This window comes from Lonchura striata, chromosome 9 (assembly GCF_046129695.1).
Source record: "Lonchura striata isolate bLonStr1 chromosome 9, bLonStr1.mat, whole genome shotgun sequence".
Classification (NCBI taxonomy): Eukaryota; Metazoa; Chordata; class Aves; order Passeriformes; family Estrildidae; genus Lonchura; species Lonchura striata.
The window spans coordinates 15380857-15406974 of NC_134611.1; the positions used below are offsets into that span (position 1 = coordinate 15380857).

The 26118-nt window shown below is 37.7% G+C and overlaps 1 protein-coding gene across 1 annotated transcript in view; it reads left to right on the top strand.

The window, feature by feature from the left end:
- Nucleotides 1–26118, top strand: part of ST6GALNAC3 (ST6 N-acetylgalactosaminide alpha-2,6-sialyltransferase 3) — a 217961-nt gene that overhangs the window by 183729 nt on the left and 8114 nt on the right. Inside the window, exon 4 of the mRNA XM_021527764.3 lies at nucleotides 24298–24405. Coding sequence (XP_021383439.2) covers nucleotides 24298–24405 — 108 coding nt within the window. The remainder of the gene's footprint in view (nucleotides 1–24297; nucleotides 24406–26118) is intronic.

Sequence of the window (26118 nt, forward strand, 5' to 3'; positions counted from 1 at the left end):
TCAAATATACAGCACGGTCTTAGCCTGGTGGTGGAATTAGGCAGGTCAGCTCCTTGGTGTGCTCTCCAGCTGGAGCAGGAGGTTGTTGTTGGTGGCTTGGTGCAGTCACCCTGTCTGTGTGCACAGATAGGCTGGTACGGGCATCCTGAGAAACTGCGTGGCAATTGAGGCAGGTTTGGAACTGAACCACACTCTGGCCTCTGTTACAGCCAGTCCCCAGTGGGTTAATGGAGTAGGACAGCTTTCTCTGAAGGGTTTAGGATGATCCCATTAACTGCAGTGGATATTTATTCACATTCCCTACCTGTGGGGGCAGCGGGAAAAGGATTACAATGAGTAGCCACTCGCAAAGGAGAGCTCTGCTGACTGTCAGTAGTGTCTTTATAGGACTGGAGAAAACTGAGCTATTGTGTAAAATTTCACAGATTCCTGACCAGAGACTTATGTCTTCCTTCAGAAAGTCCATGTGAGGTGAGTTTTCACATGAACTCAAACTATTGCAAACACTCCTGCTGGGGCTTGCCAGAATGCATTTGACGATTCCTTGCAGCTGTTTAATTCCTACATAATTGCCTTTGAGATTTCCTTCCTGATTTTTCTGTGTAAGCTGCACTAAGCTATGTAGATAAGAAGCAATCTATACATTCTGTGTATAGGAGTAAATCCAAGACTATAACACAGATGGACAGAAGGGAGCAAAAGACTCAGTTCTTGTAATTTAAAATACATTGCAATGTGAATCCCACTGAGTTGAAATATCTAATTTCCAAGAATTTCCTGGGGCAGGAAGCATGAGGCTGCTTTATTCCACACTAATCACATCAGTCTACAAATTAAAAACTAATGAAATATGTTTAAAACAATTACACACACCTTTTCTGAGTTCTTCACGCAATAAATTTGTGTAAGCCATCCAATGACTAGCAAGCAATTCTTGCTGACAAATATTATAATAGTTAAAATTGGTGCTACATAATTGTGCTGAAAATGTGCTTTTCCCCTCTGATCACACAAAGATGGCTTGATCAACCTTCTGTCATCTATAGGTGGCAGATGGAAGGAGTTATTAGGTCTGTCCCTTTTGGATGTTATTCCCCTTGATATTGAAGCCTTCCTTACTCATTTGCACTCCTAACACCTTGCCATACTGACAGTACCAATTCCGATTGTGGTTTTTTTCAAATACATTCTAAATACTAAATAATACAACAAAATGTTCTTGCCAGGGCCTTTGAGCACTCGCTCTTTTGGAGCAGAGCCATGGCCTATACAAACCATTGCATTAAACATTTGGTCCCTGACAGGCAGGTGTGGGAGCTGTTGAGTACAATTTGAAAAAAAACTAAGAGGGAAGGAAGGAAGGACGGAAGAGTGGAAGAAGGAGGAGAGGGATTCTCCAGTCAGAAGGAGAAGGGCTGTATTAAAGAGAGGGAAGAACTGAATACCCCACAATCCCAGCTCAGCCATATCTAATCTGTGAACTCCTCTAAGGAAAAGCAAGATGTTCTCTGTGTGCAGCTGAAAGAGCTATTCAAATCGTGCAGTATGAGCATGTTGCTCTGTTTTGTGAGTTTAGCTCCTCACACCATCTCCATCCCAGCATGAGAGAAGTCTGTAAGCTCAGTGCAATTGTATCATAATTTGGATCTCTACAGGAGACTGAACTCGCATCACCAGAATGCATCAAGCCAATGCATGTGTCAATGCACAGTTACATATACACACCACGGTTACAGGCCCATGGTGACATTCTCAAACTGATATATGGACAGAGTGCCAGGATATTTTTTAAGCATATCCAGAAGGAAAAAGAGTGTTACAATGAGGAAAAAAAACAAGCAGAATGCTGACACCCAAGTACATTACTTAGTGTGCAGTTGCATTAATGAACCATTACTTCAAATCCCAGGTTTGCCAATAGTGTCACTGTTCGTTTATCAAGGCAGAATCATCGTGGATGTGAACAGAATGCCTGTATAATAGATAACTTCTCAATCCTCCCATACCATACATTTCCTTGAGCCCATTACAAAAGATTTATTTTTAAATTGGAAAATTTTTTTTCAGCTGGGCAGAATGAGACTGTTTGTTGAACAAATGGTGTTAAAATCCCCAAGGCTCTGACTTACTTCAGTAACGACCAAGACAACTGGCTTGAGCCAGCTGATGCTCTTTTAATGAGCACTGCTTGTCAGAGGATCATATCTGCAAGTTGCTGTATAAAATAACCGTTTTCCATGAGTTCATAAAGCAGGCTCTCGTTTGAAATGGATGAAGAGTTGTACCAATCTCTGCAGCACAAAACAGGCACTTGCTTGAACTGAAAGGGGAAAAAAAATCCTAACCCAAAGTATTTGACAGGGTTTTTCCTTCTTTTTTAAAAAAATTGTTTTCCCTGTCTATGACAGACAGCTTTGTGTTCGTACACAACAAGCTCAATTGGTTCAAGACAAAAAATGCTGAAATATGAGCTTCAAAATAGATTTCAGCTTTGGCCTGATTTAATTAATACAAGCATGACAGGTTGCTTATTTAGCAAAGTGGGTGGACAGTAACATTAAGCCTTTTCCTGTGACAAGGCATCCCAAAAATTTCTATTGCTGTCCCTTGTAAGGTTTTTCAAGGCAAATAAGAAGACACTCCTAGATAAATCAAAATGACAAGTTCAAAACATGTGAATCCTTCTTTAAAGAAATATCATCTCCATAACAAGCCCAAGCTTATTAATGTTGCATTTGACAAGCACAACCACTTTGTGGTTTTGTTCAGTCCATGAACCTGATCATACCATGTAACTACTGCACTGCTACTGCTACCACTGGATTCAAGCTAGGATCACAAAGAACAGCATTTAGGAGCCCTGCCATCAACCTACTCTTTTTAATATATGTGTTATTTATGGCTGCAGGTTAGGTTATACCCTTGAATATCACATTTCTCACCAGAAACAGCAATGAGTAATTGGGTACTGCAGGGTTTAATGTGCAATACTGAGTCATTTTGATTAGACCCATATTTTATCACTCATGCTATTAGCATCAAAGATTTTTAAACTACAATACTCCATACACTTTGTATCAGTGTGAATTAACATGCTCAAGTACCTTGAGTTTTCTTTGTCTTGTGCATATCAAATCCACCTAGGTCACTGGTAAAATTCAGCTTGTACTTGTGTACAAACTAGCTCTGTCCTACGAAAATGAGCCACTAAAGTTAATTCAGGTTTGTTCAGGGCCTTGAACAATGTAGGTAATGAATCTTTTAGGCAGTTAATTCAAGCTGAACAAAAATAGAATCCACTTATATGTTGTAACTGCTTGGATTGAATCTTTCCAGCCTTGATAGGTCTGATGATCCAAGCCTCAGTGGATGAGATCTGCAAATTCTAGCTTTCATCTCGGCAGAGAGAGGGGTGATGACTTGGTCTCTGTTTATTCAATGAAATTATTGTCCTAGCTTACTTTCTGATCAGAAACATAAATATGTAATTCTATTTTGCTCTAAAAAGGAATTTTTTACATTTGTAAACCTTTCTCTGTTTTGCAGATCTTACATCGTGCTGATAAAATGAAGCAGGAATAATAATGATTTCCTGCACAGAAAAATGTGTATGTTAGAGATGTTGGTTGAATGTTTCACCTCTATTAACCTCTCTTCCAAACCAGCTGAGAAGTGGGAATATTTACTTATCATACAAATTCAAACTAAGATGCTTTTCCTGTGAGCAAAAATGCTCACCAACTTTGTTTGCAAGGGTAAAGTCTTCTGTGGTTTGCTGCATATGTTACCCTCACTCTAGTTTTTCAAATTCTGTGATTCTGTGAAATTATTTGACATTCTTAATATTGAGAATAGTAAGAAATAGTCTCACTGGTATTTAATTTTTAGCTTCAAACCCTGGTTAAACTTCTATTCCTGTCCATCTGTCTCAAGTTGTCACAGATTTTCCAATAGTACCTAAGCTGCTGTGTTATGATTTAGGCTCTATATGTAATATTTAGCATGCTGGGTCCCTTTGCTGCTCCAGAAAGCACCTTCTAGAATATTAAATGCCCGTTTCACCTGAAGTAAAAATGGGAAAGCATTTTAAAAGATAAGTTTTCCTTTGTCAGATTTCTTGCTTGTACTGTAGATTATCAGAGCCTTTCCCCCCTCACATGTAAGCAAAGACAGATATAGAGAAAAATGAGTTCTTTGAACCACAGGAAGATTTTTCTTTGCTGTTCTATTAATATCTGACTGAAATAAAAAGGGAAAATTCTGAATAAATGACTACAGGCATCTTAAAACCTGTAAAATTATTTTTTAAACAGGGCTTTTGCTTAAAAAATGGGATCTGAAAATGTGTGTAATGGAGTTAGACTCACAGAGGAAAATTACAATTTCTGTGTCTAGCACCTGTCAGGTTTCTTTAAGAGTCTAAAATGCATGTATTATCACAGATAATACTCCCAAATAGACCAATCAAAGCCTAATTTTCAGAGGTAAATCTTAGAATCCTTTTGAAGTCTAAATTTAAAACATGATTATGTGTTATCCATCAGAGGTCACTACCAACTAGGTATGTTTGCAACAAATGTCGCTTTGGAGCATGGTAGTGATAAGAAATATGAGAGAAACTACCTTCCACCATTGAACAAAGAGTGATAACAGCATCAGAAATAGTACTAGTCCTAAAACTTGCCTCTGTGCTCCAGTGGTTTCACACCGCGCATTTGGAGATGATACAGCAGGGATGCTGCTGAAACCTCTGCTAAGGTACTGGGGCAGTGCTCAGAGCAGGAAACAACCATATTGCCCTATACATCATGATTAATCCAGGACAAAAAACAGATGGCAGGAGCAGGAGATAGATTCCATGAATATGGAGTGGGTGGCAATTGTAGCTGGTCCAAGTTTTGAGACCTGAGAGAGTAGTATTGCTAAATAGTGATAAATGTGAAGGGATTGTTTCCTGCATGCTACAAGTTACAGGAAGACAGAATGGAGTTGTCAGCTACCTGACAACTAATTTTTATACATGAGGAGTTTTTTTATGTCTGCTTTTATTCTGTGATCTGTTGTTTCATTTGTTTGTTTGCTGCCAGGCATTCACTGTGAGATTTCAGGATTCCCAGCTGACGAAGAGATGGCTTTGTGTAGGGAAAGCCTGGGAGACCAGGAGAAGATGAATTCTCAACTAGAAGTGAATGTTTAAACCCTGAATTTCAGGAAAATGAGCATAAGCAAATACATTTAACTTCCCTTTGAGTTTTGTCCCACAAAGTTAATTGTTTGATGTTGATTTGTATTGATGATTCCTTTTCCACATTGCAGTTACTGTGTCAGGAGGAGGAATGCTTTGAAAGGTAAAAAGAAGAGGAAGATACGCCAAAGGAAGTTGGACTGTTGGTCTCCCGAGACATCCAGTGTATAGATTTCATTGGCTTGTGAAATGCATGTCAGTCACATCTCCATTTAGATCAAGTTTGCCTTGTTTCTGAGACTTAGTGTCATAGGCAGCAAGTAATACCTCTGTAGTGGAGAGGTGACATGTTTCAGTGGAGATGCCAAGGTGTAAGCATGGATTAGTTCAAGTGACCTTTTCTTGGCAGATGACTTAGAAGGTGCAAAATGGCTCAGCAAATCCCATGGGAATACATCTAGGTTTTTATTCCTTTGCCCTTATAAATGAATTAATTAATTGCTGTGTTTCATCCTTTTAATTGCTGTAATACTAATTTTTATTCCAGAAGAAACCAGAGAGAGCAGTAATGATGTACAGTTTCATGAATAGACTTCTTCTTACTGTTTTCTTAGGAGAGTTTATCTCTGTACCTAATACATATTTTAGAGTATAATAGTTATATCTTCCAGAATATTTTTACTTCTCTTTGCAAGAAAAAAAAATGAGTTTCAGACTTTCTCACAGGAAAGCTCTAAAATAATTTATGCTTCATACTAAAGAAATATTTGCCATATTTACAACACTTGCACTGTTTTTCTTCTAAATAATTTCTGTCTCTTGCTAGAATTCAGAAAAAGACCATCAGTACCTTCTTACTTTCAGCAAGATATTGTTACTTCAGGTGAAGCTTATGCTCATTAGTGGGTGCCGTATAGGTTATGTTGTTTCTGTATGATATGTAAAATCAGTAATTTTATATTTTCTTTTGCCTTCACAGCTGATCACTTGCCCTTTCTAGACCAGTTCATGTAAATTTTTGAAGATCTACTCAAACTTTTTTGAAAATAACATTTTGTAAAATATGGAGAACAAGAATTGCAAAATCCCCAGGATCAGTAGGAGCCTGAATCCTCTGAAAAGTAAATCTCTTTTTTTTGGCTGTTTTTAGTACAGTGGCACTCATTACAAGGAGGAATATGCAGGGCTGGCTGAGAAAACAAATCTTTGTGAGAATTTGAGCCAATGAAGGATGGCACTCTGGGAAATCAGCTTCCCTATATTTCAGACCTGTGTTCAGTGAAAGGACTGTGCACAGCGAAAGAGGATTTACCAGGGTTTAATCCTGTTTGAAATTTTGTACTTTGAAAAGTTCTCTATGCATTCAATCTAGGATGAAGGTTTTTCTTTGCATACAAAAACCAAGCATACATCCCACTTAGTTACGAGATTTGGGGGCAGAAGCAGACAGGGATTTTCACTTTTTGATGGACCTCCATTTGCTTGGCCACTACAATTGCACGTTGCTGGCACATTGCCCACTCATAAGGGAGTCATTAAAGAACTGCTAGGACAAATTCCATACCAGTGGTCATATTGCCAATGCCTGTGGGATATCCCATAACTTGTCTCTGTAACCTGTATTTGCCAAAAACATTGTCTTCCTGTTGTCCTGTAGTCTCTGGTGCATTTTCAGTGCAGTTGATTGAGAATTAGATTTATCTTTTGTTGATTTGCAGCTTACTCTGGTCTTGATACTATGAGTCTGGAGGCAGTGAGAGTACAGCTGTGTTATCCATGAGTAGGCCATGTGGATATCTGACACACTTCCACGTGCTTCAGTTAGTAAGTCAGAATCACAGAATGACAGATTATTCTGAATTGGAAGGGATTCTTAGCAAGGCTGTCCCATACAGGGATCAAACCCACAGCCTTGGTGTTACCAGCACCATGCTCTAACCAACCAGTGCCTGCTGCATTCACAGGTTTGGGAATAGTTTAATAATTCTGTTTGCAGAAAGCACTTAGAACAAAGCCCGAAAGGTTGTTGTTTATTTTGGAGCACTCCAAAATATGAAGGAATGTAATAATTCAATACAACTTTGTCCAAATTCTAATTCTTATTTCTTGGGCAGTTGAAGTCCTCTATCCACAAAGTCATTCAGATATAATCAATTCAGTGCAATTTAATGTCAGAACAAAAACCAAAAGAGATCACAAAGAACATAAATAATTTTACTTCATTTTAATGGAATTTTGATAAAAATTAATTTGGATTGAAACTTTTTCTTCTTCTCTTACAAGCAGGAGGAAAGAAAAAAAAATATTTTCTAGAATGTGCCTCTTCAACCTGCTGCTACTGAATGAAAATCCATTTTAATGTAAGCCTCCACCTAACCACTTTGTCAAATATCTTTTCTGCCTTTTTTCATTATTATTTTGAACAAAGCTAAGCACCTAAGGCAAAGTACTGAGAAGTTCACAGCATTATTTGCTTAGGGAGGAGTGCTTTACTAATGGTCTTGTCTCAGGTTGGCAATAGTCTGTTGCATTGTATAATATTTGAATTGTGAGGGTTTATAGCCACAGTTCAGGTAAATAATAGTGTCATGCCAGGTAAAAGATACAAAGAGGTGAATTGAATGATTTAATCATAGCCGAGTCTGCTACTCAGGCTCCTGGAGTGGCAAAGAAATTACCATTACAGCAATGATCTTTGTATGTGAATATCAGGCATGCTTCAATCCAGGCTGGGAAAAATGTGATTCTGCTAATTGTCTTTATAGGCATTTTGGAGGCATTTTATAGAGCCATTTTGAAGCTATTTACTTGTCCATAGTCACAAGATCAGATATTTTGCTCTTTCCTGGTGGGTTTATTTTTTCCAATCTCCTATTAATAGAAATTCTAGGAAGCTGTTTTCCCAGGGCTCATGAATGCTTTACCAAGATTCACGTTCCTGGCCGCACTGCGTTAAGACACAGCCCTTTCCTATCTGTGCTGCCCTGCTGTTGTGCTTCCAGGGCCCAGGAGTTGGTCTAGTCTGGTTATTTTGCTCAGAGCAGGCTGGAGACCTGTGCCCTGTGCTCCAGAACTGTGTGGGATCGAGCACCTCCAGCTGTTTGGTGTTGACAAACATCTGGAGCAGTAACATCCTGTACCCCCAGCTCATCTCAGGCAGGGTCTGGCAGCTGCTGAGTGTGGCTGGGGACGGTGCCTGAGCTCAGCATAGGTGGAACTGAGCTGCACAGGGCTGCATTTGTCCCCCCCAGGTTTAGCTTTTCTGCTTGTTGATGATAATATTTGTCCTTACATACCTTGCATAAAACTATGAGGGCTTGTTTATGTGCAGCATCAAACTGCTTTAAAAGGAACATATTGCCAATGTAGATATCACCTCTGGATTGCAGTGTGTTTTCCCATGGTTAATTTTCATGCATTCATGCAATTCAGAATCACATTTCATATGATTTATGCACTAGCAAACTAAGTTATCAAGAGGAGATAATCTTATATGTGTAATACCCTCATCCCAGATTCTCTTCTTAAAGGGAAACTCCAGAAATAAGTAGGAAAGACAGTTTTAAAAAATGTTCTGGGAAGAAATGAGGTTCGAGTTATATGCTCATTTACTGTGGTATTTGAGGACTGAGGGAGATAATATCTAACATCTTTTCAAACACTTCTGTACAAAATACTTCCACTCCAGTTGCTTCTTTTCTGTTGGTTGCCTCTGTAAACTCTGTTTAAATGTTATGGATTCTGCCTAGTCTACATTGTATTTTACAAGTTAGAGACGGGCAACTCATTCCACAGTGTGGGGCGAAAAAAGCATTATTTCAGACTAATCCTTTGCCTGCACTCAGAGAAATCAAATAAAAATTCAAAGGTAAAAAAGAACAAAGCTTCTGTCAAGTTCAGAGAAGTGACAGCTCCCTGGTTGAAGAGCAGCTCTCTGGTAATACTTGTACAAGTAAATGGCAAACTTGAATTATCTCAACTGAAGATGTTCTCTCTTCTCCCTCCACACCTGTATTGTTATTCTCAAGCTTTTGAACAATTGCTGAAATCTATAAAATAGTTTTATTTATATTCCTTCCTCCACAAGTACATTTTTATTTCTTACATCCTCTTAGGAACAAACCGATGGAAAACAAAGTCATAATGTCACCACTAAAATCATTCAATGTTTACAAAATGTGATCTTCTAATGTACAAACTAGTGTAACTCTGCTGCTTTTCCCTGTGAGGGTGAGGAATGCTCTGATGGGTGTGAGAGCAGTGTGTGTCTGTGGTGCCTGTAAGTCAGCTGGTGTGGTCTGTGTGTGTTGCACACACACGCAGAGGCAGTGCATGACAAAGTGTGTAATAATGAATACTGCACAGTGGAGGACGATTCTACACAGCATAAAGATAAAGGATAATGACATCGCTCTCAAATAACAAACCCCTGAGCAATGCAGGCAAACCTGTGAGGGGACGTAAGACAGCTTCATTGTTTCATACAGTAATAATCTGTGTATGCATGTGGTTTTCATAATGATCCATGGATATGGACTATTATATGAGCAGTTCAAGAAGAAACTACCTGTTTATATTGAATAATTTCCATTTGAATGGTTTAGGGTTGTACATTTTCTTGCTTTGCTTTTCTGAAATCTGCAGTTTCTTATACTGGCTTCTTATCACAAACTTGCAGCCATACAACCTGATCTCATCAGATCAAACAAGTTAAATGTAGTCAGATCTGGTCAATACTTAGATGAGCAATTTCCAAGGTAATTCAAAATTTCATTGGGAAACTGCTTCATAGCAGTATTCCTCTCTTGCCAGCATTGAACAAGAATTTCCCATATTTCTGGGGAGTTCACTTGATACATGGTTCTTCATCCTCATCCTAAATTGTCCTCTACCATTGCCATGTGCAATTGGCTGTATTTGTCAGTGTGCATGTATTCTACTAAAAATCTTCTGTGATGAAAGGTACTCCATAAACAATGGTGCCAGATCAGACTTGATATTTTGTATTTTATATTTTATATTTATTTTATTTTTATATTTTACATTTTTATATTAGCTTTGTGCAGCCATGGTTTAGTACAACCCAACAAATGCTGGCCACTTGACTGAAGAATATAGAGCTCTGTTTCCTTGTCAAAAATACTTGTGCAGAATCAGAAGAGCTGCCATCAAACCTGTCAAAATGACAAGATAAAGCATAATTTCTGTTATCATCTCTGAGATAAACAAGAATTATCATGTTTGGGGACTTTTTATTTCTTCATAAGATGTGATTTAATTAAGTTACTGGACCTGGGGGAGTGCTGGACCTGTACATTGCATCTTTTTGCATTGTTTGCTTCTAGGCCAGTTGACATAACGTGTTTTTATATTTGTGTAACACCTACAGTTCTACCTCTCCTGGAGAAAATGTAAGGGATATCTATGAATGCAAGCTGTGTATTATAATAGCTAAGAGCTATGATAAAGACTACCAACTCACTTGTTCTCATCTCATAAGATAGCATCAGCACAAAATGTAACTAGAGGCTATCAAACCTATTGCCAGGAGAAAATGCAGATTAAATACAAATAAACACAAAGTACAAAAGAAAGATCTGAGTAGGCTTATATAATGAAAAAGAGGGAGCCCAACAAGCTTCTTTACTGTTTAATGCCATACTCCAAAGACAAATGTTACAGCTAAGTTTTCAAGGAACAAAAAGTCATGCTTTTATTCTATATTTTTCCTGAATAGCAAAGCCATGTAACATTTTCCTTAACTGAATGCACAGAATAGGATGTACAGAAAAAATAACCAAACCACTATTTGTGTGATCATAATTTTGACCATGTAATCAAAATTTTTTTCTTGCTCTAAGACTATCGCGATCCACTATTGTCAAGGAAAACCACACCAGAAGTAAATTATACTCTCTGCTATTAGTCTGGGGATTCAGTCCATATAGTGTGTCAAAATGCTGATGCCTGTACCCTGAGAACTTTAGTGAATATATCTCTTTAGAGCAAACAGTAAAATGAAGTTAGGAGTCAATCATTCCTAAATATCATGTATTTATATATAAAGCTGTGTGTGTACACTTCTAGAAAGAACAAAGAAATAAAAATTCTCTGTTGGTATTGTTTCTTTCAGTTTGGAAAAAGAAATATTCTCCTCAATATTCTGCATACTTTGTAATATGCCCTTTTGCACTATTTCCTTCTTCTGGTCCTATTTGAGGATGCTCATTTCCAAAACCTTTAAAGCACAGACAAGTTTGATTATGACTTTTAAAATTGGATTTAGGTAAAGAAGTCCAATTTATACAAGCTTGGAGAGGTTTTGTTAATACTAAGCATATCTGACTATACCTGTCTTTGTACCTTTGCAGGATTTCACATTGCCTAATATAATGTTTGTCATGGTTTTAATTTTTCCTCAGAATGGATCTCTTTTATGTCTGCTATTTACCATCCTTGCCAGAGTCACCGTGCACAAGAAATACAGTATCTACAAGATGCAGAAACTGCTTTCTTCCTTGCACTCATGTAATATGTAATGGATGGTTTTAAGAAAGGATCTTTACTCTGTGCTTTACCTATTCATGTGTAGGATTTTTATTTCATTTGAAATGAAAGGTGTAAACCTCAGGTCTGAAAACTAATAGAATTTCTGCATTTACCTGCTGATCCATAGCCTTTAGGTTAGATTGTGTGTCAGCCAGCAGTCGGCTTGTTGAATGAAGCAATACTTTAAAACTAAAATGAAAAGATTTCTGTTATATGTAGCCTGACACCAGATATGAAGGCAGATTTCTGCTGGCTTATTATTGGAAATATTTTCCAGTGTGTCTGATAAGAGAGACTGAACAAGCCCTAGGAAGTAGACCTAATCAGATAATGCTGACTTGCAGACCAGAAAAAAAGAGAAATGTATTTTCCTAAGTGCGATGCCTTCACTTGACAAGACTGAGGACAACATGGTTTGTGTAATGGCAAAAGGCACTCAGAGAACAGGGAGTAAACCTGCTGCTTCCTGGGCGGGGCTGTTGTGTCTAAGCCTTTTTTCTTGGGTACATTCAATGTCTGTGTTACAGAAGGTTTACATCTAAGTGCTTGAGTGCATTGGCACTTAGGAGATGGGCCATGTAGAAGGGACTGGGAGAACATTAGACTGGATCAGCTCTTCATTTTCAGTGAGTCTAGGTATTTTTTTTGGAACTTCAGAGTAGATTTATGAGAGGGCCCCTGAAGAACCGAGTGCTGTGTTCTGCTCAGACTCTCAGTGCTGCAAATCCTTCCTGGAAATGCACTTGAACAATGAGGATATTCACAGGAGAAGTAAATTCTCAATATGGTTACAGGACCTTCATGATGTTGCAGGAGGACAAAGGAGGGTCTTGTAGTAATTCTTAGGAGTTCCCAAAGAACCGAAGCAGAAAGATTCCTTTGTTATTTCCATGCCTAGGTATGAAGTGGTCATTACCACAGTTTGATAGTTAACACAGAAAGTTCTTTAATATAACTTCAGATTCTTTTATGTCTTCATATTGCACGTAGGTAATAATTATATCAAAGGCAAACATAGTGCCACATTAATATTGCATGACAAATGTGCATACTTTTATTTGTTGACTTGAAGACATTAAGAAAAAAAAATGGTGGAAGATCCTCTTTATTTTAAGGATTTTTTTTAAAATAGCTCAGCTCTTGGTTTTATACCTTAAATGTCTCTGCTCAGGGAAAAATGAATTTAATTGCATAAAACCTACTCTGCAATGATTTTTCCAGGGAAAAGATTAAAGTTTTAAATGGATTGAGTGTCCCTGTAAGTATATTCAAATTCATACGTGTCTGGACTGAACATGCCATCTGTGGCTTCTGCTTTATTTTTCTTACTGTATATTTGGAATTCAAAATAACATTTATTTTGTGAGGAAAAAAAATCAATAAATCATTTAAGTTGTCCTGCACTTTGTATAACTAATTGTAATTAGTATAATGTCTTTGTTGGCAAGGGCTTATCAGGCACGTAGCATGAAGAGGCAAAGAAAGAGCTTTATAAAGAATTATGTTGTTTTGTAAAGCTAATTGTGACACTATCTCTGCTACTGTATGTGATTGAACTCTTAATTTTAATGTGGTGTTCCTTCCAGTTGTGAAGCTCCTACTGTTACCTGGGGTTCTCTAATGTAACCATAGAACAGATTTTAGTCAGTTCTAGATTTTACAGTTTGATGCCAAAAGGATGTAGTCTAGACTTGAGTCAGTAAATTGTGCCAAGAGGTTGCATTTTCTAGTTGTAATGAATTAACATGTTTTAATGTTTGTTATGCAAATCTTGTAGATAAGAATTTAATTAATTGTGATGTCCTGAACTTGGTGCCAGGGGAGCAGCCACAGGCTCCTCTGATGGGTCCTGTCACATGTGTGGCCTTCAAGGAGTTGCTTGCCTGCATAATTCCATGGTAACATTGCCAATTCTTAACTAACTGATACTGGGAATTCTGAAAAGATGCTGTGACTAAGAGCAGTATAATGTGGAAGAGAAATCAGAGCATTTATTTATAGAGCAAAGGACCACTGTTCCACTTCATGAATCCCACTTTACTTGGGTTCACTGTAAATATCTTATTCCTGGTGCTAGCTGAAGTCCTCACCATTCTTGATACCTAGGTATTAGTTTAGACTGACAGTGAGCTGGCTAGATGATTAGTATGATGATTCTTGTGTTTATTATTCTCAAAAAGCTGGATTGCGAAAGACTTGGAAAATTAACTAATTTGCTACTTCAGTTGATAGCAGAGAAGCCATAAAAATTCTGGTTTCAAGCATTTAACTGCCATTCTAATAAGTATGGAGATTTTTCTCAAAGCTTCCACTTGTATTATGAACCTCCTGCAGACTACTCAATGAATATTGGAATAATATATTCTGAAATTGTCCAGTGTTGAAGAAACTGTTCAGTGCGATAGTAGGAGATAAACTGTAACCCCTACTTGCTCCTCCTATGAGCTTCTCCGTGGCAGTTTTCTGCTTTTCTGAACTCTTTGCTATACCATGCTTTTTCTAAAGGCTGCCATCTGAGAGAACTTGGGCCATTCTTGGTTCTGCTAAACGTGTTTGCCTACAATCAAGGTGCTGCCTCCAGTGTGGATATTTGAGCCAGTGGCTGCTGGCATCTGCCCTTCAGAAGATGTTGCTGCATAAATATAGTGACTTTGGGGGAACAGAAGGGGAATGACAAAAGCTAATCCTGTGTGTCCTCAGGATTTGGGACCCTATATTTTAAGAGAGATTTTAATTAGACTTCAACATCTTCTGCCCACAATGTGCATGAGTGGAAGATGCCCTTCAGAAAGCCACCTACTATGTAAGCTAAGCAGTGGAGGAGTTAGAGAAAGTTTCAGTAGCTCAGATGTGAGGATTATTTGCTTCTTTCTTGATATTTGGATAAAGATGAGTTAATTAAGAAAGCAGTGAAAGACTTGATCCGTTTTGATCGAATATAGATAGTAAGCAAGGCCCTAATATTGATACTAAACCATAATATGACACCTGTGTGTGTGCTTCATTAAAATGTATGTCAAAAAGAAAAAAAAATAAAAGAAAATAGAAATATTTTGTTCCTTTTACACTTTAAGGAAAAGTTAATATGGAGAAAGTTACAGTAGTAAAAGGGAAGGCAACATCTGTGTTAATTAGCAGTTAATCTTCAAAGCTTGACTGATGGGTTACTTTATGGCCTCTTGCAATTGAATTAAAATTCAGACCCACGCACATTCTATTTTTACCTCCTTTTTCCATATCAGAATAATTTGTCTGGATTTAAGACTTCATTTTTGCTAAAAATATTGATGTTCCATAATCTAAAATGAACTTTTGGTTAGTGCAAATAGGCAGTGTAGAGAAGAGCTCTGTGGCTCTGGATGCAGTTCCAGAGAACGTGGCTTTATGATGTGGAGCATTGCTGAGGGTAAGGACAGGTGTGTTCTCCAAAGAATCTGTTTCTTTTGGGGATTTCACAGTTAAGCTCTTTGGTTCAAAAACTGCTGTGTGTGTACGCTGCCTTTCACAGTGAGTATCCACAGTGCTACTGTAATGTAAATAATCAGTTAGTAATTTAGCAACAAATTAGGAATGAATTTCAGAATACTTGGAACCACTCTTCTGAATACCAGAGCTGGGGGAGAAGAGTTGTTGATAAAGGAATGTGCACTGATGAAGGTCAAATCTGTGGAGTTTGAGTTCTCGTTTTCCAGTATATTATCCAGATATTATCTGTTCAGAAATAAAACTTACAGCTAACATTCTCGCCCTCCATAAGCTTTATTTTATTTTTTTTTGTATGGGCATCCATCCTGGTAAAAAGCAAAATTCTCAGATAAATGTGAAATGTGTGGAGAACAATGTAACATTGCCTTCCCTTCCATATCAATATCAAAGAGGTAGTGCTTGAACTATCACAATGACTGCAGACTGTGGAAAATTTGAAAGGGTATCAGCTGATGTACATCAGTGTGGGTTCTGTCAGCTGAGTATCTGGTCCAGTGTTCTTTACTCTTAAATGTACAGAGTTAGGGTACAATCTCATGCTAGCTGTTCTTTCATTTTCACCATAGCAATAAAACAAAATATCTTTATAAAAGCCTCTGCTCACATCCCAGTGTCACAGAAATACAATATACAACAAAGTTGTATCATATTTTCAATTTAAACGTAAAAAAGACCCAACCTAAAAGAATATGTTTTTATGAAAAATTTAAGCTGCTTTCAGATGCGTTAGATGAACTCCTTTGTACTTTGTATTGAGAAGGTAAGAGCTAATCACGAAATTTCTTCTGTATTCACCTACAATACATTTCACTAAAATATGCAGCTAGGAGTAGTGAGTGCCCTTTAATACCAAAAGAAAAGGGTGGGAAAGCCTCCTTAATTAAATCTCTTCAGGGATCCTGGATTAACTGCAGCTCTGTTTAGTTTATATCCTCCCGGTAGAAAAATGTGCAGACCCAAGACAGCAAATATTGATTTAAATGGAGATGCAGGGAAAAGGCCCTGTTGTCTTTTTTTTTTTTTTCCACTTGGCACAGTTTTTAGTTTTGATTCATTTTTGGTTACAAAGGATGAAAATCTAAATCCTTCTCCACTCCCTTTCACGCTGTGTGAAAATATTGAACCAGGACTCAGCAAACTGGATGCAGCTCTACTGGTGAAGAGAAGAGCACATAATGCTGCCCTACAGACAACTGTGGCACCAGCCTGAAACCTGTGCCAGGGTTTCAGCTGTCACTCCCTTTGTCACAGCCACCAGGGATTGCAGAAAGTCTTCAGCCTAGCATAGTCCAGTAGAAGTGGAGAACAGGGTTACATCATGGTGCCACAACCAGGGAAGTTTTTGCATCACCCCCCATTTGCTTCAACCACTGTGAGCATAAGGAACTGTCCTGTGCAGCAAGTGCTCTACTGCCATTGACCAGAGTATTTCCTAATAAACAGTCTTCCTAAGCATGGAATGAATTTTACTTAGCTGATTTTTGAAGAAAAAAATGGCTGTGTAAAGACACCAACATCTTAGCCCATAAACCTGCTTATGTGAATTTAATTTTCCTTCATTCTGAACTTAATTGCATGTTCTAATGGGTGACATTTCTGTGCATCCTGTCCTGATTTAAACATATATTTTGATCATCAACAAAATCCAAGTGCACACAGAGATGTGTGGAGCTATGCACTTCTGCACGGTGCAGCTGCAGCAAGTCGAGGTTGTTTGTGATTGTGCATAAACTGCTTGAGTGCATGGACCCCAGGTGCCAAGTGCAACCTGGGCACTCAAAAAAGGCATCTTCTGCTGATAACTTGAGTCCAGCAATAGCAAGGGCTGTGGCTCTAACCACAGTGTGTACTTAAGAAAGGGAAATAAAGAATATTGACTCAAGAGAAATCAAGTGAATATGTATTTCTGGAAACAGAGGATTAGAGAAGAGAGTGGGGAAGGAAAAAAGTTTGAAATTGGGATTTACTGTTCTGTAAGCAGTTTTCACCAAGACCACAGTTCTTACCTGAAGACTCAGTGCAACCTGTAGAAACCCAGTAGCTGTAAGAAATTAATCTACCAATTTGTGTTCTCTACAGAGGATGCCATTCATCTTTAAGAGATTAGCACAGGTTTGAAAATGCATGAGAATCACCTTGAAATAATATGTATGTGCAATATATAGGCTGGAGGGCAGAGTTTACAATTATAATTCTTGAGTCTTGTTTCTCTTCTGTGTGCTTTGCAGCAAGCTGGACCTCTATGATCACCCTTGATAAACAGGAATTCCACTTTTCTTTGAGCTCAGCAGCAGAGGTGTCTGAAGGAGCTCTGTCTGCCTCAGTGAAGTAACTTCCTTGTCTCATTGCCTGAGTTCAAAACTGAACTGAGATTCATCAAAGTCAGGTCAAGGAATCAGAAATAAGGAAACTACAGAAGCTTGGACAGCAGAAGTCAATTTTCTCAGGCTGCTGCCTTGGTTTTTTTCCTCTTTGTTTCAGGTTTCCATGAGTGCATTGAATAGACAAAGAAAGAAAGGAAATAAATTAGAAACATGTACACAACACAAAGATTGGAAATAAATCCATAAATTAAATACCCAAGCAGATGCCTCAGCTATTTCTGTACTTGTAGTAACAGACCAGTCCTTATTTCTAATGTTGGTTTTGCCCGTCTTGCCCAAAATAATAAGTAAATAGTAAGTCAAATAGTTTTGCTGGTTTTTTTAATTAGATGCAGTTAAATACAAAGCCGTCATTTCTCTGTTCCTTTTTGTGATCATTCATAAGTGTCCTTCCTGTCTTTTTTTCAATGCCATTTTGACATGGGGTTTATTAATTGTTGCATCTCTTTTTAAATCAGATTGTGGGGGGAGATTCTCATGGGCCAGTTAGGAGTAGCCTTTACTGCAAGTTTCTAGAAACTCAGCTGAAATGGACTCTTTTCCCTGTGTTCCATTGGTGCAGTTATTAATATAAACAGAAAGCCAATATTTCTGGAGATTAACTGAACAGTATGCCACCCAACTGCAGTTTATTTTCAGGATTCACAGTAGGGATGATCTACCAAGAGTTTGGGCTGGCTGGAGTGCATCACTTCTCCATACCCAGGTGCATCTTGCTGAGCACAGTCACTGCCTGAATCTGGAATGTGGTCTGTGCTGTTCATAATGCATTCCACTTGTTTAAGCTTTGCATAAAACTATACATGATGGCTAATAAAACATCTGTCCATGTATAAATGTTTCACTTTTCATGACCTGAAGCAGGATGTGTGAGACAGTCTGCTCACTGCTAGAGGGGCATGGCTGTTTATTATTAGATGTCCTGCACCATTATGGAATACAAAGCAAACATGTGTGTACACTCACACAGACACACACGTACAAAAGAATGAATAATTATGATAAATGGCTGCCTAACAGGTATCTTTATAATGCAGAAATAGCAACCATTTTTACCAGCTAAAATCAATTCTCTGTGCTTGCATCTTCTTTGCTCTTCTTGTATTCTTTTTTCTTCAGAAAGTATGTAATGAAATAATTAGCAAGAAAGTACCATGTCTTAGAAAAAAACAGAAATAAATCCAGGCTAGGGCTGGTATTCTTCAGGATTTAGAGTCTTGCCCTTCTCCTGTACCAAAGTTTCTTCCTTACTTCTCTCAAAAAAAACAGCTCTCTGGCAAGAGAAGTGTGTGTGCTCCTCAGGGGAGAGGTGAGAGCCTTGCTGTTCTCTCAGTGGTGGGTGCATTTTTCTGTCAACTCATTCCAGTCTGTCATTTACAAACCTACATCTGATGTGAAGAGAAAGGCATAGACCAAAACTGTGACTTGGGGAATGTGGGTGTTTAATTTGGCAAAGCAGAAGGGTTTTACAGCAGCTGTACTCAGAGATGCTGCCATGGGGGGGGGGGGGGGGGGGGGAGAGCAAAAAAAAGAAAAAAAGGGAGAAGTCTCAGTCAACATAAGTACAATGGTAGCATTAATTTGATTAGTATATGGAATTAAGTACTGGCTCACCAGTATGTCCTGACAGATAAATATCCTGTATTTTTAGTTGTAAGGAAATATACTGTGATTCAGCAATGCAAAAACCCAGAGAAATCCAGGGATAAAAAGAGTTGATTCTTTAACATGGGAGTGCAGAGGGGCCATGTACCTTCTACCCTCTTTCCCAAGGACCTGTCACAGATGAGGCTGACACAGGGCACATGACAGTGCCAGGCAAAAAACAGAGTACCCTGACCCCTCCCAGAGGATTTATAGTCTCTTGATGCACCACAGATATAAATAAATAAATAAGTACCAGAGATAATTCTACCTGAACGTAGTCTAAGTTAATTCTTACATATTTTTGAAAATATTTCTGTTTATTTTAAATCATTTTAACAAACCTTTTTGTTGGAAGGGCATCTCCCATTATAAAGCCTCTACTCTGTGTATTATAGGTCTCTTAGTTTGTTTAGACCAATACTCTTATTTATACTTATTTATTAATCAAGAGGCCTGACAAGCTGCTGCAAATAAAGCTGCTGCTGATTCAGTAGTTTGGTAGGAGAATCATCTGAGGATTAGAATCTATAAACAGCTTTTATGAAAAGATATATTTTTTGTCAATTAATTGGCCTGGAGAATTTTGTCATTTCAATCTGTCACTGTTGAATTTTACTTTACTGCAATATTTAGAAATTAAGTCAAAAAGGAAAAGTGTCTATCTAATGCTTTTGGCAAGCTCTCTGTTAATTAATAGCTTTTTGAAGTACTAAATTTCCTCGGTTTTATCTTAATTAACACTCTTAATTGACCTTCTGTGATCTCTCGTTTCTCCCAAAAGAATTAAAAAATAGACTTCTAAATTCTTTTCTGCAATCAGATTGACATGCAATTGCTTGTGTAGACATCTTCTCTGCCTTCACAAATGTTTTTTTCATTTTTATTTCTTACCACTGAAGTCCCCACTGGAAATTACAGCCCATTGAACCATAGAACTGAAATTGATTGTGCACATAAAAAATCCTGGAACAATTGAATGAAGAAAAGAACTTCCTGAAATTCTGTGCTAAAATCAGAACTCAAGTGACAAGAAAACTTTTACTCAATTTGAACTCACCTGCCCTGGATCACCAAGAAAATATTTTATGTTCTTCCATTTACCCCCAGTGACAGAAAGAATGAGTTTTTCCTTCATTTAGCCTACATCAGAGCACGGTTATAGATGTCAAAGAAGATGAATTTCAGTTCCCAGCATTTTTAGGGTGCATTCTCTATTCCATCTTCTTTATATAAATTTCTTATTCTTTTTGTGAAATAGTGGAAAATTAAAGCTGAAAAGCCCTATTAGCTTTTATGTTAAATTAATTTTTAATTAAAGCTATATGTGTCACATATAACAACTCTAGCAATTGCATTTACTATTTTCTTCTGAAATCTAGAATGCAAGTCTCTTTTGTAACATGTGAGAAACTAGTCAGTTCTTTCTGATGGAGTTTATGGAAGACATTACTAAAAATGCAAATTCTATGTTTTGAGACTTGAAACTTTCAAGTAACTATTAATCTTGGAGCTTACTTTTATATTCCGAGATTAAATAATGACATTTTAAGCACTTAAGCCTTCACTAAGAGCAAGATAAGCAAGCATATATAGTTCATTTCAAGCATTTTAACTAAGTTGATTCCACTGGTCTTTTAATGTCTTTAATGTTAAGCATATGCCTACGTTCTTTTCTGAAATGGTGGAGGGTATTTAGCAGAGTGAATTGCAACCTATAACTATCATTTATTTAAGAATACTAATAAAGTAGGAAGTATGCAAAATAAGGTTTCATTTTTAAGGTAAACAAAGCAACTTTTTGTGAGCATTGCCTTTTTATTACTGCATGCAGCTGTAAATCATGTCTTAAAAGCAAAGCCATCTTTTTAAAATTGTATTTTGAAAGCCAGTGCATTATTTTCTCCTGAGTTGTCGAGACAATTTCCTGTCCGGATCTGGTACCCCATTAATTTTATACTATGAAAAGAAGTCTCTCTAAGCCATAGGAAATAACTTTGGGATTGTTGCACATACATATATCACAATAGATCTGCCTTCTGTAGTTCTGCAGATGATGTTTAACAAACTCCTGTTTACCCTGTTTTGGGATTAATATCCTCCTTCCCCCAGATTTGTGCAGTTACATGGCCTTATGCTACACATAAATGGAGGTTTTTTTAAATTTCCTATGTGTAAAATTTGAAATTTGAGTGCAGTAACAAGGGCAGCTCTTTTTCTAATGAGTCTCAAAAACCCATGACCAAGAAACATGTAAAACTCTCCTGTAGAGAGGGAAATTGAGTGCACAGTGTTAGCATAATAGCAAGGGCTGAGACATTGCTTTGCACTACAGTTTTATGGGATGATATTTTAAAAGGTATTCTGAGACTTATGGATTTTTAGGGATGGCTAAAATAGTTTTTGCATTTCTAATATTACTTTCATTAGAATTTTGAAAGTATGTTTATGGTATCAGATTGAATCCTAAGGTGTTACCAAATCATCCAGAATCTCCACTCCTTAAGTATATTCCCTTCTATCCCTGTGTATCTTCAGAGGAAAAAATGGGATGAATATAAGTGCTTTGGTTTAAAGTATATAATCTGTATTCTGTCATGTACTTCATCTCCCAGGGAAGGTACCTGGGAACTCACTCTGCTGTTTTTATTTATCCTGCCAGTGCAGTATATAGATGAGAGGACTAAGGTCCAATGGTGTTAAAACAAGACATGAAATATTGATTAATTCTTTTTTTTAATTCCTTTTTCCTCCTGAGTATAGCAAATTTCAGATGCATCTGTCAATATAGTGCTCTCCAATAAACTTCCATTATTGGAAGGGTCCTGATCTTCATCGTGTTCTTAAAAATGGTTATTATGATTCTAAAACGCTTTGAAAGCTCAAGGCCATTGTTTTCCTGGCACAAGAGCAGAAAGCAAGTTAGCAGCAATGCAGCCTTTTATCATGGCAGAATTTTATTTTGAAGTAACATGAATTGGATTGGGAATTTTCTCTGCTAGACAGTAGCAGAACATTCTGGTTGAAGAGATGAAGATCCTGATGGGGCAGATAAACAGCTGTACACTTTTGTGGCTATAAAGCTGTCAAAAATAGAAGCACAATTACAGTTGGTTTCCACCTAATGAAACATGGGTGTTTGGCGTCCTGCCTTTAGTTTCCACTTGTTGTTCTTCAGTTTAAGTTAACCCTTTATGTTTTATTTCCAGTATGATCTTTACAAAAGCAGCTAAACAGATACTTAGCTGTTTCCCCAAAGGAAAGGATATTTCAGGAAAGGCAGGGATAGAAGTTCACACCAGCTCAACCATGAAGAATGACAGACATGGGCAAGGAAGAGAATATTTAACTACTTTCAGTGTTCTTGGACTCAGCTCTGGGAATTGAGGCAATTGTTTTTCACTAATAAAGCCAAAGTTTTATTTAAACTGGAGTGTACTGGAGTTTCTTTAGGAATGTAAAGCTCTTGGAGCTTTTCTAGTATCCATAATAGAAGGTATTACATAGAGAAGGAATTTGAAACTCAGACCTGTATGTGCTAGGTAATTGTCATGATAAAGGTTGTACAACTACATTTTCACCCATTGTCTTAAATAGTATTTAGTTCAACTTGAGCAAGGAAGTAACACAGAATCTATGCCAAAAGCCACTGATTGGTATTTTATGCAGGAGGGGGGAGGCAGGAGACCAGAGTACACTCTTGCTCTGGGCTAGAGAAAAAAACCATCAGATTGGTTCTGCTCACAGGGAAGTTGGGGCTTATAGGCTGGGTAAATTGCTGTAGGGTTTTATATTTCCACATGAAAATTTTATTCCTATGTTTTCAGATTTTGTTGGTGGCAGTAACTGATTTGCACATGGGCTTACTTGGGAGTTCTTTTACAGCAAAATTTAATTGTGTGCAAACATTAGGCTGCTTTCATTTAGGATGGAGAACAGCCTGCTCCCTGCCATGCCCAAAAGCTGAGAGCTTACAGGTGTGCCAGAAAGCTCATCTATCCCCTCCTCTCACTCACACCCAGCTCTACTAAGGTGCTCTATTAAGATGGTTTTGTGGTATCTTTCTTTGGAAACAGGGCATTTAAAAATAATTTGAAGAAAATTATTTTCACTGATTTCAGTCAAACTAAAAGCAATACATGCACAAAGCTGGACGTCAGCCAGTTCATAAACAGCAAGGGCTGGGTGTGCACTCACTACTGGTGAGGTTTGAAAGCAGTGAGTCTTGCATGCCCATGTTATCTGGGTAACTCCATGGACTCCCAGTCCCCCATTGGTAACATTTGTGTGAGCAGAGCAAACAGGATTTAGTTTGTGGTTAACAGTGCATGTGTTTGCTCAACCAACCAGTCAGTCTGTGAGCCAAATCCTTACACATGTAATTTTTCTCACTGGTGCAGGTAATAACTTCTGGGCTGATTGAATATATCTAATCATTTGAGCAAAGACTGTCAATCTGGGCACTTTCCTCTTGTGATTTTCTCTCTGCTATGGTAGCTTGAAGAATGATAACACAAAATTAGGTAAAGGGATATATGTAGAATTTTGGTTTTCAGAACCTTGTATTAGATGATTTTGTACCAAAATATCCTTGGAAGTTTCCTAACTGGTTGAATTTTCAGGTTGAGGATAGCCCACTGCAGATTAAGATTTTGCTTGCAGAAGAAGATGGTGCCTACTGACATGCATACACCACAAATTCCAACAGTACTCTGTGTTTTGGTAAACTTTATCTCATTTTACAAACTCCATTAATTGCTGTCTTTCAGATGAGAGATAAATAAATGGAAATAAATGCTTTTCTGTTTTACTGGATGCACTGTTTGACTTCAAGTATTTAACATGGCTTTTTTTTTTCCTGTGGACAATAACTGGAGGCCCCAAGCTGGGAAGAATGAGAGCATATCCATAAATAATTCAAAGTAGTATGGTTTTGACAGATTGTCAAGCTGCTTAATGCTTTTGTCCCAGGCAATAGATTGTATTTCATTGATAAAGTGTTGATAATTTCTCATTGCAATTTGTTTTGTGTATGTTGTATTTTCACAGAGTCCAGTCAGGTTCATATCTCAGCACGGGTTGGTTTACCTTAATTTTGGCTATGGATGCCTGCTATGGAATTCATGTCTATGGGATGATAAATGACACCTACTGCAAGTAAGATCAAAGAAAATTATTTTCATGCATCTACAATTCTGATGTCTTGTCAAAATTTCACAATTGATTTTAATATCATAAATCCAAAAAATGGATCAGGCAGTCATTTCCCAGTGTTTTGCATTGATGTGACACTATTGTCAGCATATTCACTCCTGATATGGCATGTGCTGTTGATAAAATAAAAACATTTACAAAATCTAACATCAGATGTCATAAGGAGCTATTTTTAATCAAAGATCTTTTTCCATTTCTGAATTAGCTGGAAATAAAATATGCTCATATTCTTTTGATAAAATGTATTTGCTTCCATTGCTAAAACAAATCTATAGAGGAAAAAACTCATACATTGTTTTCTGAATACCAAATACACCTGGAAGTGAAAGAAAATGATTAACCCAGGATAGTTACCTGAAATTACATTTCACTACCATTGAGCAACCTACTTGAACTTTCTCGGTTATATATGGCTTGTTTTGAGTAGTAGAGGGTTCTAATTAGATAATAAAACAAGTCTTGTGAGCTTTATCACCATAAACTGACATAAATTCCAACCAACTACTGTTGGTGACCTTACAGTGACAGTGGATTAATCCTGTGGTCAGAAGTATAACTCTAAACACAGTTTTTAGAAGGCCAAGTTAAATATTTTAATCTACTGTGTATGGTAGAAAAATATAAAATGAAACTATTCCTCATTCATTTGGAAAAGCAGGAAATGTCATGAACTATGTATGGTGCTAGTACATACACATCTATTCTTCTGTACCTAAGCTGGCCCAAGTCCTGCATGTAACCAGTCCAGTGCATCACGAGTTCCTGAAGCCAAGCCTTTGTTCAGATTCTCACTCCACATTCTGCATCACTCCAGTGTGAGACTCATTGCTGGCAGAACCTAAAAAATGTCACAAACAACAGAATTTGAGTCACAGCTGTTTAATTAGGATATCTTAACATTAGAGACTGACTTTATAGAACTTGCAGATCTCACTTATTGAGTCATCCAGATGGAATGAACAGAATGAACATATGTTGTTCTTTGTTTATGAAAACACACAGTAGGAACCCTGGGATGAGGGGTGACAGGACTAAGGTTATCCTCAGAGAGCTCAGCCAAGCTGGCATTGCATAGCCCTGATGTAAAACCAGTCAACAGCATGATAGCACTGTTGGCAGAAAAGAGGATCTCCCCTTTAAGTTGTGATTCTGACTGGATTACCTACTTAAATTGGATGTTACTCTTATAACTGCCCTGTTCAGCCAGTTCAAGAACCAGTTTCAACAGCTAGGACTATCCAGTGAGAAGACTTTGCTTAGGGAGGGAGCCTTGTGGGCTGAGTTATCACAGGTTAAACAAAATGTGCCATGCCCTTAAGAGCCAACCCATTGGCTTCTCACTGACTGGTAAGATCAGTGTATGCTGAGAGATACGCTGAGCTTTTTCTGCCAAAGGAAAATTCCTAGAAATCGTGATGGAATGAAAGCCCTTACAGTTCAGCAAAGGAATTCAAGTGCTGACACGTGGACAGGATTTCAGATCACTCATAGAATGGTTTAGGTTCAGAAAGACCTTTAAGATCATGGAGTTCAATCGTTAACCCAGCACTGCCAAGTCTGCACTAAACGGTGTCCCAAGTACCACATTTGCACATCTTTTAAATACATCCAGTGCTGGTGAGTCAACCACTTCCCTGAGCAGCTTGTTCCAGTGCT